Here is a 19913-nt window from a genome sequence, read left to right on the forward strand (position 1 = left end):
ATATATATATACATGTCTCCCTATCTTTTTATTTAGCAGCCTTAGTGAGTAGTAACAAAAGCTCTGTTTTTAAAATCTAACTGCTACTAAACTCTCTCAAATCCCCTTTCCATCCCTTAAGGGCATCCTATAGCTTGCCAGACATTTTCAGTTTTTGAAAATCTGGTCAGTCTAGTTTAAAACTTCACTTCCAGATAAGATCTAAATCTCATCTCCTCCCCCCATTCTCTTTCTCATCATTTATCTTTCTACCACAGCACCCAAGGGACGAGAGTGAGGGGGAATGGTGGTCTTATTCTGGGATATTTTCCCCTACTTCTTTCAAGGCCAAACTCTTCTGGTCTGGGTGGTAGACAGGATCCCTGACCTTTCCCTGGTTTGGTCTGGGTGTCTTCCTATAGGTGGTATATACAGTGAGGTAACTGAGCTTTAATGGCCTTCTCCATCACTGAGGACCCCCTACGATTTGGGCAGCCAAGGGAAATCCTTGTACTTACACAGCTATGTACTTTGAGATAAACTGATTGTAAAACTGAGTTCATTAAATTAGAAATTAGAATCATCAAATATTAAAACTGAGAAAAAACAAAAGCAAGGGAGAACTCTTCACTGCACACCCTCATTTCACAGAAGAAGTTTGCTCTGAGTGTCAAAGTCACGTAGCTAGTTAGTAGCAGAGCTAGAACCAGAATCTAATTTTTCTGACTCTCAGTTCAGTGATCTTCTAATTTGGGAACCAATTACAGAGCCAAGAGTGACAGTGAGAAACTATGCTTTCAATGTTTTGCTTAATGATAATATAAAATAACCACACAGAGGTAAAGAGGTGACAAATACTTGCATTTCGGTCGATGGTGTAGGCTGTCCAAAGGGGCATCAGGATGTCATGGCTGTAGCCACTCACAAACTGGTGCTGGTAAAGCAGACAGACGGTGCTGTTCTTCCGGAGAACTCTGGGTCTTCCATAAGGTAGAGTGCCACGCTTAATGGCCTTCTCTTGGGTCATAGGGGGAAAATGAAACCACCATTCAAATATACTTAGTGTGCATGATATGATAATACATAATGATACACTGATCTAATTCTTTCCTCTACTTAACCCTATTGAAAAATTATTTGTAACTATAAATTAAACTAATTACAAAGAGCAGAACCGTAAACAATTTTTAAAAAAAGGAGTTCACTGCAGTTTTTGCCTATGAAGATTCTGAAAGATCAATGTAATACTAAGATATCACAAGATACTACATGAAATTGCTAGGATTTTCAGCAATTAGGCCTTAAATTATATTACTAAAATTCTTTAACATTGTCTTTATTACTTATTTTCCAGGATATACTACAGAAGGAAAATTTTCTGGATGATGTGTGTACCTGGAAAGCAGAAGTTCAAAACTGAAATTATGAGACTACACTGAATGAAACAACAATAGTATGTATACCGTTTACTGCCCCTTTTCCCAAGCATCAGATGCTTTTTTAGAGTTCTTTGTATACATCGTTGAATTTAATTCTTATACAGCCCTAAGAATTAAGGTTATATGCCCATTTTATAGATGAGAAAACAGCAATTTATAGGGAGTAAATGCTTTTTCCATGGACATACGGTTCCTAAGTTCATATTCAAACCCATATCTACTCAGTTCCAAGGTGTCACTTTTCACCACAAAACTTGGCCACCTTGGGGCCATCAGAGATTTCTCTAATCTGAACATTTACAGAGATTTTATAAAGAGAAGTTCTACATGAATAGAACGTCATTCATATAAATGAATGCAGAACTTCATTCATATGCATATATGAATGCATAATTCACCTTTTTATTCCAGCAAGAAAAAGCTGTGAGCCAAGTAACTTAAGGATCAGAGACTGTGTCAAAGTGATGCTAAATATCCACATTTCATCAGCTGCCTGCATATTCTTAATTTTCATTCAAAAGTTATGAAGAAATAACTTTAGATAAATAAATCAATTTATACTCCCTTATAATTAACTAAGAATTAGGTAAGATAGAAAGCTAATGGGTATTTTAAATGGAAATCTGAGGATCTATTATTATAATATTGTATAAACCTATAAATATCTTCAAAATCTCAAAACACTCCACTAAGTTCATAAAGAGTGATTCAGCTTCCACTAATTATATTACATGCTGTTTCCACTGTAAACATGCCTTCTTTCCTTATGACTAATAGTCTAGACTATCAAGCTAAGAAATCTCTCCGGTTCATCAGGTCGTCCTCCATTACTACCTTATTTTGTTGGTATTCTCAAACAATGACCCAAAAACTAATTCTGTGGTTCACATTGTTGAGAAAAAGCTTGCTTCCACATCCCAGGCTCAAGACTAAGCATGCCTTACCTTCTGCCATTGTCAGATTCAACTGTGTCTGAAAATCCACAATTGGCAAAATCTAAAAAATTAATGATACAATTTTTAAGGACTGAGAAACATGCTTTCATTTTGTAATAAATGAATTTTACAGTTTAAGTATTCCACCACAGAACAAAGATAAATTTAAAATCATTTTGTGCAAGTGAAAGTTATTTTTTTTGAAGAAGAGATAAAAGAATAGGGATAACAGTTGCAAAAAGACAAAATTGTTAGCATAGCATAACACAAGTCATCGAAAACAAGAATGTAATTGCTGCTTTATAATTCTTATCTCTACTCTAACAGTCTTTTTACAAGTCTAAATTAAACCTAAAACAGAATGGAAAGCGTAAGATAAACTACTCAAATGTCTATTTTTATGGACACTATCAATTTTGTTCATAACTTGTCATGTATTTTCATCTCCTTACAACAACTGTATATTAAGATAGGAGTAAAAAACAAAAAGTGTCATAAATCCATTTCATGCCAAAAAATGATATTTTCCCTCTAAATTTAAAATAGGTTGGGATGTATTTTAGAAAAGGAATATTGTGACTGGTTCATAAAAGACCTCACTGCTAGGATATCAGCACGGATTCTGGGATTCAGTACATTTCAGGACTCAGCTAGACCTCTCCCAGCCTACAGCCAAATCAAGTCTCGACACAGGGGGATAAAAATAGAGTGAGAGTGCAAAAACCCGGAGCAGGAAAAATAAATAATAAAAAGGTCGGCATGTGTCACTGGAATTGAAAATAAATATATGTTTACTCCCACTCATAAATTTTAATTTAATCATTATGTATTTCTACAACATATGCTATGCAGAGGGTGTTAAAAAACCATACCCACTGGGCTAAACTTCTTGGGACTACTTACCGAGGGATCACACAAGCAATCGAGGCTCTCCCTGGGGGCTCTTGTGAAGGGGCACTGGACTAAGGAGCGGAATTCTCTGGGATGCTTTGGGGTATAAACAGGATTCTTTAGAAGGTGGTTAAGGCTTCCATGAGTTCCATTATTAGGAGCTGGTGTCAAATTCAGTAAATCTGCATAATTTCAAGAATGGTAAATAAAGATTTACTTAGAAATTTCAAAACTAAATAAATAGTAGACTTGAACTATGAATTTTATCTTTTAAAGCCAAATCTATTTAAGAGTCCTTAACTCTTTACCTAAAATAAAACTATAAATCTCTCTCTCTTGGGTTGTAGAGTACTTATGACCATGCTATTCTCCATGGAAATACTGATATGCATGCTGTACTTCTCTATAAAAATTTCTAAATTTTAATGTATACAATAAATATAGTTATCTCCTGTTGAATGCTTATTATATGCCAATCAGTATGCTAATATATTTTTCTTACTTAATCCTCAAAACAATTTAATAAGTTATTGTCAATATTTGGTAGATGAGTACAGGCAGACCTCGTTTCACTGTACTTCATTTTACTGCACTTCAGAGACACTGCATTTTTTACAAATCGGTTTGTGGCAACCCCACATTGTCAGATGATGGTTAGCACGTTTTAATAATAAAGTACTTTTTAATTAAGGTATGTATATTGTTTCTTTAGACAGAAGCTATTGCACACTTAATAGACTACAGTATAATATAAATGTAACTTTTATATGCACTGGGAATCCAAAAAAATAATGTGACTTGCTTTATTACAGTCTTCACTTTATTGCGGTGGTCTAGAACTGAACCCGCGATTTCTCTAAGGTATGCCTGTAACCAGAGTGTTTAGCTTAAGATTTCAAGCTACTAATGGAGTAGACCTAGGATTCAAAACCAGCTCTGTCCAAGTCTAAGACTCACGCTCTTAATAATAATGATGGCAAACACTTATACAGTAAAGCGCTTACTATATGCCAGGCACTGTTTAAGTGCTTTAGGATATATTAACTCATTTAAGTATACAGGCTCTCACTAAAATAATTATACTTAGAACATATTTAAGGTTTTACAAATGCCCAGTATTGTTATCAGAAAAAGGAAGTAATATTTAAAATGCAATACTCAACCATAAAAGTACTAATTTGGAAGGTACAGAGTAAACTAAGAACATAGTCAATATGTCCTCCTCCATTTCTATAATCTTGACATTGCCATCAATTCAACTATTATTGCTACCAGAGGATCCACCTGTTTTGTCTTCCTTTCACAACCCCAAACTCTTTTCTCTGGCTTCCACCCTGATCTGGTTCAACTGTCATCTAATGAAGTCCAGGGCTTGGCAAAGTACTGGGCGCTTGGGATGTACAGACCTCCCTACTCTGAGTGTTGTACTTTACCACTGTGCAGTCTAGTGGAAGGAACAGGTCAGTCATCAGATGATTATGTTCTGCACATTTTTTCAATGACTCTGGGTCAGGAAGAAGAAAGGTGGAAATATAAGGGTCTGTCTTGCCATATCATCACTTCCAGAAAGGTGCCCAACATGTGACCTACTTTTCATAATCCTATTCCAGCTCTGTGTTCAGAAGGGAGAAAAGATGCCTGTTCACACTTACCACACATTAAGTTATAGACTTCAATATTTTCAAAGGAGTCAACTTCAATGCCATGCTTGAATCCAGGTCCGTAGCCAATAAAGAGGGCCTACGTTGGCCAGAAAAGAAACAGTTTATCTACTCATTTCAGTTATGTATGGAGTTGGTCACCAAAAAGGTATTTTATATCTTCCCCATTGTACATATATAAACTGGTTATATTAAGGTAAGTGGAAAAATACTGTGCCCAGCGGACTTTCTAGGATATTATTTTAACCCCTGTTGTACTTTTAATCTAAGGACATCTAGGTTATTTTTCTTAACTGCATTATAATTCCTAACGTGACAATCAGAACAGAATGATGATGAAATCTTTTTTCCACTGTGAAATGGGATCTAAACCTCATTCTTCCCACCACACACAGTGCCATACGGATCAAATCAAAAAATTATTATGAGTATATTTTGAAAATTTTAAAGTGCTAGGTAAGTGGAAGGCATTATTATTTTTGGGGCGGCCGCGCTGCGTAGCTTGTGGGATTTTACTTCCCTGACCAGGATTGAACCCAGGCCCTCAACAGTGAGAGCACGGAGTCCTAACCACTGGACCACCAGGGAATTCCCGGCATTATCTTTATTTAAAACATAACTATGATATCTTTTCACCTATTAAATTACTGGCTTTCATTTACTGTGGAGCAACATTCTTAATGAAGCACAAATACATACAAAATAATTATTAGAAATTTAGTATGAGGTATAAGTAACATTCATAAAATATGAATATAAATATTTAACAAAATTCTATTAATTTATTTAATGTCCAAATAAAACAGCTATATGAAACTAAAAGCTTCATTAATTCTCATTCGAGACATATAATGACAGTCCATGATTTTAAGTCTAAAACTTTATATATCAGTTTTTTCTTCAGATATAAACTATAATTTTTACTGTATACTAGGTTTACTCACTTGCATATTTGAAAATGCATTGTCAGAGCCGTGAAATCCACCTCCACAATATTTCCTTTCTGAAGGATTCCTAATTTTCACATAATATAAATTAACAATGTAAAGTCCATTCATAAAGCAAAACTGACAATCATGACATTATTTCCATTAATAAAGAGTAACTATTCTTTAATATTCAATATTTTTCTTTAATACTTTTGTACACTTTTTAATATTCTTTGATCAAAAATAAGTAACTATTGTTAAGCAAATCAAAAAAAAAGTAAATAAAACCACTTGTCTTTGAAAAGCATTAAGGGGCAGCCATGTTTATCTTTCATTTTGTAGACAAATCAATTATAAGCAATACGGTATAAAGGAGAAAACCATTAGCATGGTTTTGAACCCTAACCATAATATTTACTCAGCTGTGACTTTGGCAATTTAATTATCTTCTCATGGTTTCAATTTGTCATGCTGGGTTTATAAAAATTAAATGGTTTGTACTAAAGAAATGTTTAGAACACAGTAGATGCTCACTAATATTAGTTCTCCCATGAAGGTAAGGACCTCCTCTTCTTTCATATTCTTTTTCTAAACACTGAAAGCACAGCTCTCTAATAAAGGAGAGACAGTGCAATTCTGTTGACTGAATTCTGGTTCCCTGCTAAAGTTTTGCTGGACAGAGGTATTTATCAGCCCTGGCTTCCTGGCAACCATACAGAGTTAATGATCAAGTTTTGAGATATTAACAATACGAACCATCCAAAAAATTTGCTGAACACACCAATAAACTGAGGTTTATTAATGGACTAGGATAACAAGAATGAAAAAACAGCTTTGTCTAATGAAGAAGGTAATGGCTCATTATTATAAAGAGTTTTGCCAATTATTTGTTAGACTCTGAAGGTATTATTAGGCAAAACTGTAACATGCAGAAGACATACAATGGCAAGTGGTTACACAAATGTGGAGCATAAGAAATAATCAAGACAGATGTGAGGGGACAGAGCAGTGGTTCTCAGCTGGAGGTGACTCCCCTCCCCAGGGGGCTTCAGGCAATGTCTGCAGATATTTTTGGTTGTCACAACTATAGAAAAGGTGTTTTTTCATCTAGTGAGTAGAAGCCAGGGATGTTTTCAAATATCCCACAACAGACAGGACAACTCCCCAACCACAAAGAACTATCTGATCCAAAATGTCAATAGGCCAAGGTTGAGAGACCCTGGGATAGAGTGAAGAGAATCATATTTGTAGTTTTCATATAATGACATCATTGGAAAGGGCCCAATGGTTACCTTGAATTACTACAAGATCAAGCTAAGTTTACCTGGGACATTGTCAGAACTTACAATGCAAGTTGCCACTGAGGGTCCAAATAGAATGTCAGGGGCTCAATCCTGTCACTTTTGGCGAAGTGCAAACGCTTGGGTAAGAAATGTTTCAGGTAAGGTATGAAGTGCTGGTTTGGTTCCTGGCACTGAAATTGTAGAAGGCAAAGAAAAACCATTATTTCCATATTTTCTTAAGTGTAAACTTCCCTTGAAATTGCTTTCTAACGCCATATGAATTTTTTCTCACAAACATTTAATCAGTATGCCCAATAAGTCACAGATGCAAATAAAACTGAGTTCTTACTACCTATATAAAGTACAAGTTGAATATTCCCAACTATTGAATGTTCTTATTTTTATAGAAAAATCATAATTATTACATAAGAGTCCCGGGATGCTTAGATTGAGTCACTAGTTTGCCTTTGTGTTACTACTGATGATCATATTTTCAAACACTCTTATAACAATTTTAAGAATTTTCTTTAAAATTGTAAGAATTTTCTATCAAGTAAAAAAATGTAGCATAGATAATAAATCAGCACTAGGACAAAAACTTATTTTAAAAAATAGGCATAAGAAAGACTGGTAGAAAATATATCATAATGCTAACAGTGTTTATGGTAGTACAGCTATAGGGTTTTCCCTTCTATTGTTTTCAGTTATTTCTTGTACTGTCATATAAATTTAACAATGTCAATAGATAAATAAATTCTTAAAATTTAAAAAACCTACATTATTGGGGTTTGTCCTTAAAGATCTTTAAAAACTACAGAGCATTTAAATGTTGGCCCAGATACTCAAAAAATTAGATTAAATTCTACAATCCCAAGAACAAATACTGAAACTTTCTTCTAAATATATTTTATACAAAACTAGTAATAACAAAGTAATGGGGGAAAAAAGATACTCACAGAAAGGTTTTTGGCGATGCCTTCATAATTAACTGAAGGGGGGCAAAGATAAGAATTAATAGTTGAATGGTATGTTACCATTAGAAATAAAAATAATACAAAAAATATATAATGTCAGACTCAAACCCTATATTTAAATACCAAAGCTGGTTTCAAACAGATCATTTAAATCAGGGGTCCCCAACCCCCAGGCCACGTACCGGTACCAGTCTGTGGCCTGTTAGGAACTGGGACGCACAGCAAGAGGTGAGCGGCGGGCTAGTGAACAAAGCCTCATCTGCCGCTCCCCATTGTTCCCCATTGCTTGCATTACCACCTGAACTATCCCCTCTCCCCATCCATGGAAAAATTGTCTTCCACAAAACCAGTCCCTGGTGCCAGAAAGGTTGGGGACCATTGATTTCAATTATTATATACTAGCCATTGACAGGAATAAGACAGATCTTTAGGAACCAACCAACCTCTACTACCACCATGCCTGTGAAATTATGTCCTATTGTCAAGTGAAAAGGCAAGTTATAGAACATCAATTTATCCATCCATCTGTCATTCATATGTGTGTCCATTCATCCATCTGCCTGTCCATCTGCCTATACATCCATCTGTCTCTCTATCTGTCCATGCATCCAAATATCTACCCATCCCTCTATCCACCCATCTAGATCCTGTATAATGTCACTTTGTAAAAATAAAAATGAATGTGTTTTACATATACATAGCAAATACCTGGGAAGACACATCCCAAATCTAAGTATTTATCTCTAGAGAGAGGAACTGAGTTGTGAATTAGGGGGATTTAGGGTGGAAAACTATTACTTTTTACATACTTTGATATTCAAGGATAATTCCAGAATTTCCAAATAAGGACATAGGGGAATTTAGAAGTGAGGGCAGGTAGAAGAGCTTTGAAACTGAATTTGCACAGCAAGCCCACAGTGTACTTACTTAGTGTACTCTGTGCTGCAAACAGTAACTGCCTAGCTCCCTACGGTTCTTTTAGCTATACTTTACATAAGTTTGAGAAAATTATCCAGATAAAAGAATATGTACTGCATATATATTTGAATGTATGAATGTAGATACAGAGATATGTAATTTTTACTTTAAAGTGGGAAACTTAGGGGCCTAATTGAGATAAGGGTGTGGCTAAGCTTGGCCATCCTATCCTAAACATCTCTGGGGACTGCCATTGCCTGTATAGTTTTATAACAGGTTTTGTAACAATCATGTACTACTTTAATAAATTTTTTAAACACTAATTAAAACTTGTTATTGTACAAGTTAGAGTCTGTGCTTTGGGTTACTATGTTAATATATTGGCATAACTATTTTCCTGCAGGGAAATCTACTTCTTCTCATGAACATTCAACAGTATCTACTGAAACATATAGCACTGCATATACCCAAACCTAATCCAATGCTGATGACTGCCAGAAAAGCTCTTTTCTCTTTCCATTTCAAAGGTAATTGTAACAAAAAGATAAACAAAACTGCCCTTAGTATTTGAGAATTACCAAGGATGGTAATCAAAGAGGGGTACAATAGAGGTGCAATCAGTTCTGAAATAGGCTTGACTTTCAAAAGAATGAATATTTAAAATTTCTTGGTAGTTTAGTTTGAGTACAACATGGGGTCAAGAGAGAATGTGAAATTTCTTCTTCTCTGTTCAAAAAACACATTCTCATTGTTTTTTGGAATAGTTTAAGAAAGTCATTTCTGAGAACAGAAATTAGTTGCTTATAGAATTAATCATCTCTGCCAGCATTCCTCCTCATAATGGAATATTATCCTATAACATCTGTTAATTATTTTAATGAAATGACATTAATCAAAGTTGAATAAATGTAACTGAACTTTTCTCTTAAGTTTTTATTTTTCTAGTACAAGTAATCTTGAACCCAACACAAGCAAAAGACACAACAATAACATAAAATTGTACCAAGTTCATCAAATAATATTCTTAGCCATGAATAACAGATAAGAGGTTAGACTTGTGCCCTCCCATCTAGTTCCATAAAATCCCTTTGGGTGCAAAAGATCAGCTCTGGAGATTTAATCATGAAAAGGAAATTAATTGATCCCCTTTAATTTAGAGACATAATGATTCCGAGGAATGTATTGTGAATATAATCATATTCAAAATTAGCACAGAGATATACTTACATGAATAGTATTTATCTGGTACATCAGAGGGTCTCAATCGAGCTGCAGGTCCATATATAACTTTAACATTTTTAATATCCCCCAGATATTTACTCAGATACACATATTTCTTACAACTGCCTTGTTCCATGCCTAGGAGAAAAAAATCCCCAAACATGTTACAACTATAATAAAAAACATTTAACATGTAGGACAGAATTTCTTTCACTTCCAGAATTTAAATCAATAAACATGAGGTCAGCACTCATGACAGTTGAACATCTAATAGGTAAGACACAGAATTTCATGTATATCTACCAGGTCACTTAAAAAAAAATCTTTTCCCTTTCCTTCATCCAAAATTAGTGTTTCTTCTTATTTATATATTACAATATCTTTATGTGAGTGATGAGGAATATCACAGTTTTAGACTGAATATGAAAGCGTAGTTACTTTCTCAGAATCACCTAGCATATTAACTATGAGTATAAAACTCTCAACCTCATTCCAGGACTGGGGGCTTCTTTAGGATACAGATTCTTAGGACTGTTTCTAGAAATAGTTTTCAATAATTATTTTTGAAGCAAACAATAATAACAACAACAAAAAACAAACAAAAAGAACCTCTTTCCTATTTTCTTGTATATACATCGCTTTTACAGTCCCAAGGCTATACACATACATGTTCTAAAGGTCACAGTAAGTAAAAGTTAACTTAAAATATTGCCAAAATTAATACATACTGCTTTTAAAAGTCAGCTTTATCATGCTAGAGAAAACAGAAGCAGCACATAATAATCTATTCAAATTACACCTAAAATTTTGAGAGTAGATTTACCAAAATTTAATGTTAAAAAAATTGTTTTAACTCTCCAAATTCCTGGTGTAAGCCCTCCCCAAATCAGGAGATGAGTGCATTGTGGTTAATAGGCTCTTAGGTTTCTGTGAATTCTACGTTTCACTTGTGATTTGTATTTAATGTAGTATTTTCTAAAGGCTTTCTACAAGAAATCACATTTAAAAGAAAGAATTAACTATAAAAGTCAGAGGAAATAATAAAACAATAATCAATCAAGTAAACTTCTGCGGGCACCATTTAACCTGAAGGAAAAATGATGCAAATTCAGGTTACCATGATCTGAGATAAGGATGAGGTTCAAGCATCTATGCAAGTTCAACTCTTTTAGACCATCCATCAGCATGCCAACCATGTTGTCAACCCTCTGCAAAGCTCTGATGACCTAAGAAAGGGAAACAATCTCATGTCACGCAGTTAAAAGTATTCATGAAATGCTTCTTATAGTTCTATGTACTTAATTTTTTAAAATTAGAACTTCTAGGAATACAACCCATTGTTTCCATACAAACTGTATTATTTTGCATATGAATATCACAAGGACACAGAATGGCGCATGATTTTGGCAAATTACCTATGGCTCTTCTCTCCTCCTCTCTCCGGGCAAAACCACCAGAGGCAAATTCTTGTGCAGTTTTGCCTGTGTCTTCGGTACTGTATCAAAACAGTCTAACCTTTATCTATAGTCTGTGTATTTCACTGTATTATGAAACAAGCTCTTTCAACATGGTCTTTCTTTCACTCAAAGATATCCAAGCAACATGGATTGGAATTTTTAAGTATGAAGATAAAGTGGGTTTCGACGAGCCAATAATACTAGCGTTTAACTGAGTTTATAAATTGATGAATATGATTTGAAAAGCGATGGGCTCGACCTTGAATGAAGATGAAAGAGAAAAGCAGGTACTTTGGTAAATCTTTAGTGAATAGAAAAAATAGCACTGGTCTTAAAACTTATGTGATCTGATAATCAATTACAAAATGATCCTTAGACTTACTTGTAGCCAAACTGACCTAGACACGGGTCTTAATAGTGAAAGAATAAAAATTATACTAGCATCTGGCCAATTGTTCAAACCAAGATAAGAACTACAAGAAATTTCCATTTGTCTAATTATGACATGGCCGCATTGACGGCCACACATCTCCCACCTCTAAGAAGGAGCATTTCTACTTAGCTGAAGGACAGAATCAAAGCAAGGGCATGTGGGTTGTTAACTACACTGAAGTTACTGGAGATAGGTTTTGATGGAAAGAGTACAAAGGGTGGAGTGTGACAGGTGTCATTTGAAATTGAAAATATAGAATTTAACTCATCATTGGTTCAATTTAGCACTGTAGATAGTGTAAAACAAAACAATGCTTCCAACTCTTTTTGATTAAAGTGCATCTTTTGGTTTAATAAAAATGTGCTTAATACTCACTCTTTCCAGAAATCATGGATTCCTTTAGAATGGTCTAGAAACCTGCTTCAAAGCAAGGTTCAGTTAGATATTACCAGGTTTAATGAAGTAATCACTGATAAAAATGTACTTACTTCACTGCTGACTGGTCCATAAGAGTGACCTGAAGAATCTGGTTCTTCTAAATACAGAGTGTAAAAGTGTGGTCTAAATCAAACAGTATCAAAATGTAATATTTTACGAACACATTGTAAAACAGAATAGAAAGAATAATTCAACAACTGATAGTGAATAAAAGTTATACAACACTGGGGTAACATTTCTAAAATTGCTGAGAAATAATTTACATGTTTAGAGTTCTTCAAAATGTGGCTGTAATAGGGCACTAAAGAGTTCATTTGGATATAAAACATCATAGCCAATAGCAAAGTTTTCCTGTCGTTGATTTAAAATATTCTGACATTTTTATAAAACAAAGGAGTATTTTATGACAGAAATTAATCGTCTACATACCTTTCATCTTTAGGAAGCTGCAGCCACTTAAGAACAGCTAAAATTCTTTCTTCAAATGGTACTGAACTAATATGAAAGATAAACAAAATGAAAACAAATCTGTGACAACTGTTTGGGTTTAAGATATAAATGTGTGTCTCACTGAAAATTGCATTCAGAGAGACTAAAACAATTCAAGGCATCACATGTGTTCCAAGCAATGTAAGAGTTTCATCTGAAAACTTAAAATTGTTTTCCCGACAAAGAAACAAACATTAAATTTTACACATATGGAAGTTGTAGCCGGGTTTAAAGGATTTGCTTCCTATACTCTACCTGAGGATCTTACTCCTGGACCCGAGAATAGCAATTGCTAAGGCATGAATAACCCATGTGTCAATACACTCTTCAAAGAGGACCTCATGAAGAACTCACTCATTGACGACTCTTAGTAAAATTGGGAAGTGGACACCTAATGAGCAGACAGTTCTCCAGGCAACAATTTCTGGGCAGAATTAATGACACCTTCCTGTGGGCACAGGATTTTGCTTACAGGTCTCCATCAGAGTGCTTGCCCAACCCCAAGTACACTTAGTTGTACCTTGAGAAGGTCTCTGTCAGACCCTGAGAAGCCAGAGAACATATATCACTACTCTTCAAATCCCCCAGGCCTAGGACAGTGCCTGGCACATAGAATCTCAATAACCATCTATGGAATGAAATTAACGGCAAATAACAAGGTGCTCGTGTGAACCATAAGGAATAAACAACAGCATAAGGTCATCAAGAAAATCATTATGCATTTCTTGTTTGGAATTTATGAACTTTTCCTTTCATCCCTCAAATACATTATCATATTGATTTTATGACATAAATTTCCCAAGTGAAAGACAAAATTATTTTGCTATTCTCCCTAAAATGATCCAAAGAGAGTTTTCCAGAAAAAAGTTTCTGTTTTATTCGTGGTACCTCATGGATTTTGAATATCACAGGGAGGCCACTCCAATCAGTTCTCACATTAAATGGAACGTTTAACAAAGTAATTTGAAAATGCAAATCCAGGGGTGCCATTAATATCTTCTTTTAAATAATATTTCCAGATACCAGAGAGTCACTCCTACCTGTGTCCCTTTAATACTTTCACTTCCTTCTCCTCGTTCTTTCTCCCTAGAGTGAAAATGTGCAGGACCTCTACTTTCACCAGGACTTCAATTCTTATTCCTGCCCAAAGATCTGAATGCAAACCTAACATGTTACCAGTGCTTTCTAGAAAACCTCCAGGAAAAAACTCGTCATAGTTTTACTGTCTATCTATCATCCATCTAAAACTCTTTGAGACAGAGTTCTTATTCTGACAGGTCTCACTTTTCAAACAACATATCATTCAAACACTAGAACTCAGGCTATGATAAGAAAATCAACAGTTCTATGTTATAGGTCCTAGAAAAAGTACAGCTATACATACCCATTATACATCTTATAGATGTCTGGGAAAATTCCATTAATTTTCACATCTGATCCTGGCCAAAAAAATGTGCCCGTCTTCAGGCCTTGATATTTAGCTGTAAGCCAAATCTGGGGAAGCCAGTGTAGGAAAGTTAGGAAATTATGCAAGCATTCATTTCTTAGAAAACCATGTGTTCATGCAACACCAATGCTTTCCTCCCAAATGCTAGAATGTTTTTGACGTTAATAAGCTCCAGCAGTTAGACTACAAAATAACAATGTAATATGACTTTGAACAGCAGCAAAGAGAAATTAAATAATCAGAAATTAAATTAACCTAAAAAATATGAACAGTTGATAACTCCTGCAACTTTTATAGTCATACTTCTACTTAATAGGTTCCTTCTTAAAAGAAGAAAAATTCATGAAAGGAAGAAGAAAAGAAAAATTTACAAATATACATATCTTTAACTTACAGACATTTTTGCTTATGTAACTAACATTTATTAAGCACTTATTATTGCCAATTACAGTTCTAAATAGTATTCCTACAAGCATCCTAGATTATTAATTCAACTAATCATCACAATAACTCTATGAGGTAGTTAACAGTATTTACAGTATTATTTACAGTACAGATATGAGAAAATTGAGGCACAGAAAGAATAATTTACCCAAAGTCACACAGCTTTAAATGTCAGGGCTAAAATTTGAATTTATAGCTTGCAAATGCTCTTCTCCTTCCAAGAGGAATATCAAGACTATCCAAATAGACCTTATAGAATTGTCGTGGCAATTTATAAAAACTCAAAAGGAGAACACATCTAAATCACAATCAGAGAGAATCTTCTAAGTTAACAAATGCAAACAAAGTCAAAGTTTACACCTGTACAAACAGTTAGCTTTGTGTAGATCAAAATATTACCCCCAGACTACTGCTCTTCGCTACTAGGACAAAAAGGTAAAATCAAGCAGAAAAGAAAACTGGCTCAGCATAACCCAAACCCCACTCTGGAATAAACTACATAATGATACAAGCTATATTTAGAGTTACCTGAATTCATCTCTGTTTGCATAAGGATGGCACAAAACATAGTAAATTAAATGAGTTATTAAAAGCTCCAGGGAATCTGGTATTTTACTCTGATAGAAACTGATGAGAATAATAAAAATAATTTTAACAGAGAAAACAAACAACTCACTGGTTCTCCTTTGTACCACTCAGGATTAAATTTCTCTTTACTTTTAAGTGCAAAGTAAGCATTCATTTGGGGATCATACATTTTATTGTCAATGAGGCCATGGGATTCTGGATAAAGTCCCTAAAAAATATAAAATACAAGTTTTATGCAAGTTTTAAGTTTTTAAAGTTACAGAACAAAATCATCAAAGAGAAATAGACAACTTAAGCTACACGGAACTTCACCCAGCTTAAGGAGAGAAGAACAAAACAATGGGTATTGTTAAAACACAACCAACCACTCAAGATTTTATGGAGTATTTGTGTTTTAATTTATGTAATAGGAGAAAATAAATTAGGAATGATATGGATGAAGTTCTATATAAAGAAGCAGCCTAATTTTGAAAAAAGTACTGTGTTGTCCTTTTGCATTGCTCAGTGAAACATTTCTGTAGAACAAACTCCTTTTTGGTTGGGTCCAAGAATAGCTTGTACCAACGCAAGCTAAAGCATTAATTCTCTGGCTTCAAGCCTAAGGCCTAATGAATTCTACTTTTTTTTTCTGGATTCAAATTAAATCTGCAAACTTTGAGTGAAACAAAAATAGAGCTGTAATCCTACCTAAAGTCAGGCAAAGTGGCTTGCTTAGTCTCATACATCAAGATGATTGGAAAGACAGCTGAGAACATGTGAGTGTAGACAGTCTGGGGTTCAAATAAAGTAAGATAAAAACTAATCAGAAAAAACAGGACCCAAGAATCAGAGACTCTTAAATTGAAAGGGAACCAAGAAATCATTTCTTGGAGTCTTTAGTCACCTCTTTTCACAGATGGGAAATGGAGACCCAGAAGGTAAAGTGACCTGCCCAAGGCCACAACTAGTTAGTAGAAAAGCTAAGACCAGAACCTAGGTTTCCTTGCTTAACTACACAATGAAAAAGAAGTTTTTTTCTGATCTGAAATCTACTTATTCTCTCGAAAAACGTTACACTTACATCTCACTTCTGTGAACATATAAAAGTTGAAATGCAGAGCTTACTGTGACAATGCTGTAGTGATTGGGGAAAGTTTTTGTTGGATATACTGGTCTCATGTTTTTAGCATATGTTCCACAGGTTTCTACAAGGGAAAAAAATTAAATATTGTTATTAAATACAACTAACAATCTGTTTCCCTTATTTAGCTTTGGTACCACAGACTTCTAAATAGTACTAAAAAATGAACCCAGAAGGGATTTACAACCATATAAAAGTTCAGGGTGAATTACAAAGCAACATTTTGGATTCGAATTCAATGTTAAGAGTTAGTTTTTTTCTCTTAGTTAGAAAATGATTAAACAAAACTGTTAAGCCAATGAAATAATTATCCCATACTTATCAATAACATTAAGTTCCAGATGGACCATAATGATTCTTGCTAGATCTTTGTCTGCTACTACTTGGTGGTAACATACTAAATTATAAGATGTAGTTATATTTTAACAACAAAAAACTGCACTAGTAGCTAAATCTGCAAAATTAAAACAAGAATGAAGCAGTAGCTGGGACGACAGTGCCCCATCCCAAAAATCCAATCTAGCTAACTCTAGACAAGTTCAACACTGCTCTAAAGATAAAAAGCATCTTCTGGCGTCAAGTACAAGGAAGGACAGAAGTCAAACTGTTCCTGATTTAGCCCTAGTGTCACATTCCTCTTCTGCCTCTACCATTGAAGACAGAATACATAACTAATGATTCTAGCATATCAATACGCCATTGCCTGAAAATATTCCTCAGATTGGCACGTGTCTATCTCACTGCCTTCCAAATAGTTCAGAATTACAAACTACATTCCCCAACTACCCAAAGAGAGGACTTAGTCTAACTGTGTATTGATTTCCTTTCAACTTCATATATAGGTACCTACAGCTCCTTAATTCTGAACTCAGGTTCTGAACTCATATTTGGTGCTATGGAAACAAACTTTCCTCCTGATGATAACAAAGGGCCATATTCAAACCTCAAAGCTCATGAGCTTGGCTGGTAAGAACAGAGCCTTCCTTGCCCATGCAAGCTCTCTGCTAAAGACTTTTTATGTCAAATGATTATTTATAAAAACTATTTTCTTCCCAGGAGAAATTAAAAACTGAAATTTTTAAAAGTTCTCCAAATATTATTTTCGCTTGTTACAATAGAAGTACAATAAACAAACCTATGTATTTACTGAGAGTGGCTGTGATGTTTAAACCAACCTCATATACTCAAGTCCAGTAAATAATGTCTCAGAGCTCCAGAAGAACACCAAAACAGTGTATTTACTTACTTCTAGTTCAGTCCAGCATTACACTGTGGCTACTTAAATACTGATCACTGATAACAAGCAATGTTCTACAGTTTTTATACCTATATTTAATTTTTTCTTTTTTCAGTAACAATGATGATACAAGTGATGCCCATATTACTGGTGGTTAATGTGATTTAAAACTTTGGCATTAATACTAAGAAAAGACTATTCTACTATTGCATTAGTAACTTATACAATAATCAATTAAGGCTTTATTGAGATGAGGAAGTTGGAAGGATGCTACACGATACTATAAGATAAATAACAAATATTCTATATCTACACTACTAGAAACACAGCAGAAATACCTTCAGTTTTTGAAATGCTATTTTAAGATGTAATACATATTAGATAAATAATTTGTCCATAAAAGGAATCCAAAAGTCTAAGAAAAACTAAGTATCTCTTATCTCATCCTTATATCTACCTCTATCACCAAGGGATAAAAATCCTAAAATAACTACTATTATCTCAGAATTATTTAAGGCAGTTTCAGAACAATTACAATATTAAATACTAGTTCCTTATCATTAGGTTTAACTCTTTTGCAATAGAGGAGTTTAGTAAAACAGATTCTGCCAGCATTTTTCAAAAAAATGACTCCCTCCTTAGTCTATCTCACTGAAACTGTGGCACTCCAATAGTAAACTCTGAAGTTACTCACTCAGCTTGCTAATAACAGGAAGAAGTCCACCCCAAGTGTGTAAATATTCTGCCCTGAAACCATCCAAAGAAAATAAGAGGGTAGGAGGCATTTCAAACCTGGATAATGAGAAAGAAAGAAAAAAAAATTGTTTAAAGAAGAAGAAAGAAGACACAGATCCAGTGAAGATTTTCCACTGAGGCTGATATGTAATCTAAGGTAAACTAACAAGCTCAACAAACATCCTCATAAAGAATATTTTGTAAGCATCTATATTCATATATATGCTTTTACATTTTATTATATATATCATCAAATAGTACTGATTAAGCACTCATACCATTTTGAGCCACCATACAGAGACCATCATTTATGATTCCTGCTATTCCAAAAGCTAGACCAAAAGCGACTAAAATGTAATAATATTTTCCCAATTTGCAAGAGCATAAATGTTAACAAACAGCATGTTCTAAATTATGTTCTTGTTTCCACTATTTTTTTTCCTGTAAAAGCATTTTCTGATATTGTCTCTACTTGAACCTAATAGATAGTATCTCATATCACATAAATTATATACAATATTCAGCTTTTAAGTTTACCATATTTAAAAGATATTAATATTTAATAGAGAAGTTGGTGAGGTATTTACTACATTCAAATACATAAACAACAAAGAAATGATCCAAAGCTAGAAATGAACAAACAATGAAGGTACACATACACACACACACACACACACACACACACACAGAGATTTACATGTGTGGTATGGAAATCCAAAGAGGGAAGCAAAAAAACATGTGTAATGATATACTCAGCAAAAGAGAATAACTATGGACAACCATTCCATGGCTACACCAAAACAGGCATGGTTCAGAAATTTTGCAGCTTCTAATGACATCTGATAGAGAGTAGGAAAGTCGTATATCATTGGATAACCATGAAAAAACTTTCCACTGAAAGTTTACTCAGTAATTTAAAAATCTGAGCACAAAGATTTACCTTACCTTGCCTTTTCCAACTCTACTGCCTCCCCAGCTTACTCTCATACCCAAACACAAATGGAAAAAGGAGGAAATTTGTGTATAATTTCCACTAACTAGTATTTGTACCATAGTTCTGTTGGGAGACTCTGCAGAATCAGCTGCATATAGTCTCAATGGTCCATGTCTGTATAAAATTATTTCTATTCAATCAACAGAAAACATAAAAACAGTTTGCTGGGCCTCCAGGTAAATATACGGGTATAATAATTTCCAGTATAATAAAATATGTCCTAAATTACGGTCTTCTTGTAAAGAAAGGAGGGCTTATATTTTCCACTAACAAGAGTCAACATTACAATTGGAAAATAATA

At 34.3% G+C, this 19913-nt stretch overlaps 1 protein-coding gene across 1 annotated transcript in view; it reads right to left on the reverse strand.

Annotated features, from left to right (window-relative positions):
* Positions 1 to 19913, reverse strand: part of ENPP1 (ectonucleotide pyrophosphatase/phosphodiesterase 1) — a 68427-nt gene that overhangs the window by 10668 nt on the left and 37846 nt on the right. Inside the window, exons 6-20 of the mRNA XM_036871129.1 lie at positions 18578 to 18675; positions 16631 to 16710; positions 15615 to 15734; positions 14432 to 14541; positions 12988 to 13053; positions 12609 to 12681; positions 11348 to 11456; positions 10237 to 10368; positions 8074 to 8105; positions 7181 to 7308; positions 5850 to 5919; positions 4897 to 4984; positions 3257 to 3426; positions 2363 to 2414; positions 842 to 996 (exon numbers count right to left, since the gene is read on the reverse strand). Of these exons, the coding sequence (XP_036727024.1) occupies positions 842 to 996; positions 2363 to 2414; positions 3257 to 3426; positions 4897 to 4984; positions 5850 to 5919; positions 7181 to 7308; positions 8074 to 8105; positions 10237 to 10368; positions 11348 to 11456; positions 12609 to 12681; positions 12988 to 13053; positions 14432 to 14541; positions 15615 to 15734; positions 16631 to 16710; positions 18578 to 18675 (1483 nt within the window). The remainder of the gene's footprint in view (positions 1 to 841; positions 997 to 2362; positions 2415 to 3256; positions 3427 to 4896; positions 4985 to 5849; positions 5920 to 7180; positions 7309 to 8073; positions 8106 to 10236; positions 10369 to 11347; positions 11457 to 12608; positions 12682 to 12987; positions 13054 to 14431; positions 14542 to 15614; positions 15735 to 16630; positions 16711 to 18577; positions 18676 to 19913) is intronic.

Source organism: Balaenoptera musculus, chromosome 12 (genome assembly GCF_009873245.2).
Source record: "Balaenoptera musculus isolate JJ_BM4_2016_0621 chromosome 12, mBalMus1.pri.v3, whole genome shotgun sequence".
Taxonomy (NCBI): domain Eukaryota; kingdom Metazoa; phylum Chordata; class Mammalia; order Artiodactyla; family Balaenopteridae; genus Balaenoptera; species Balaenoptera musculus.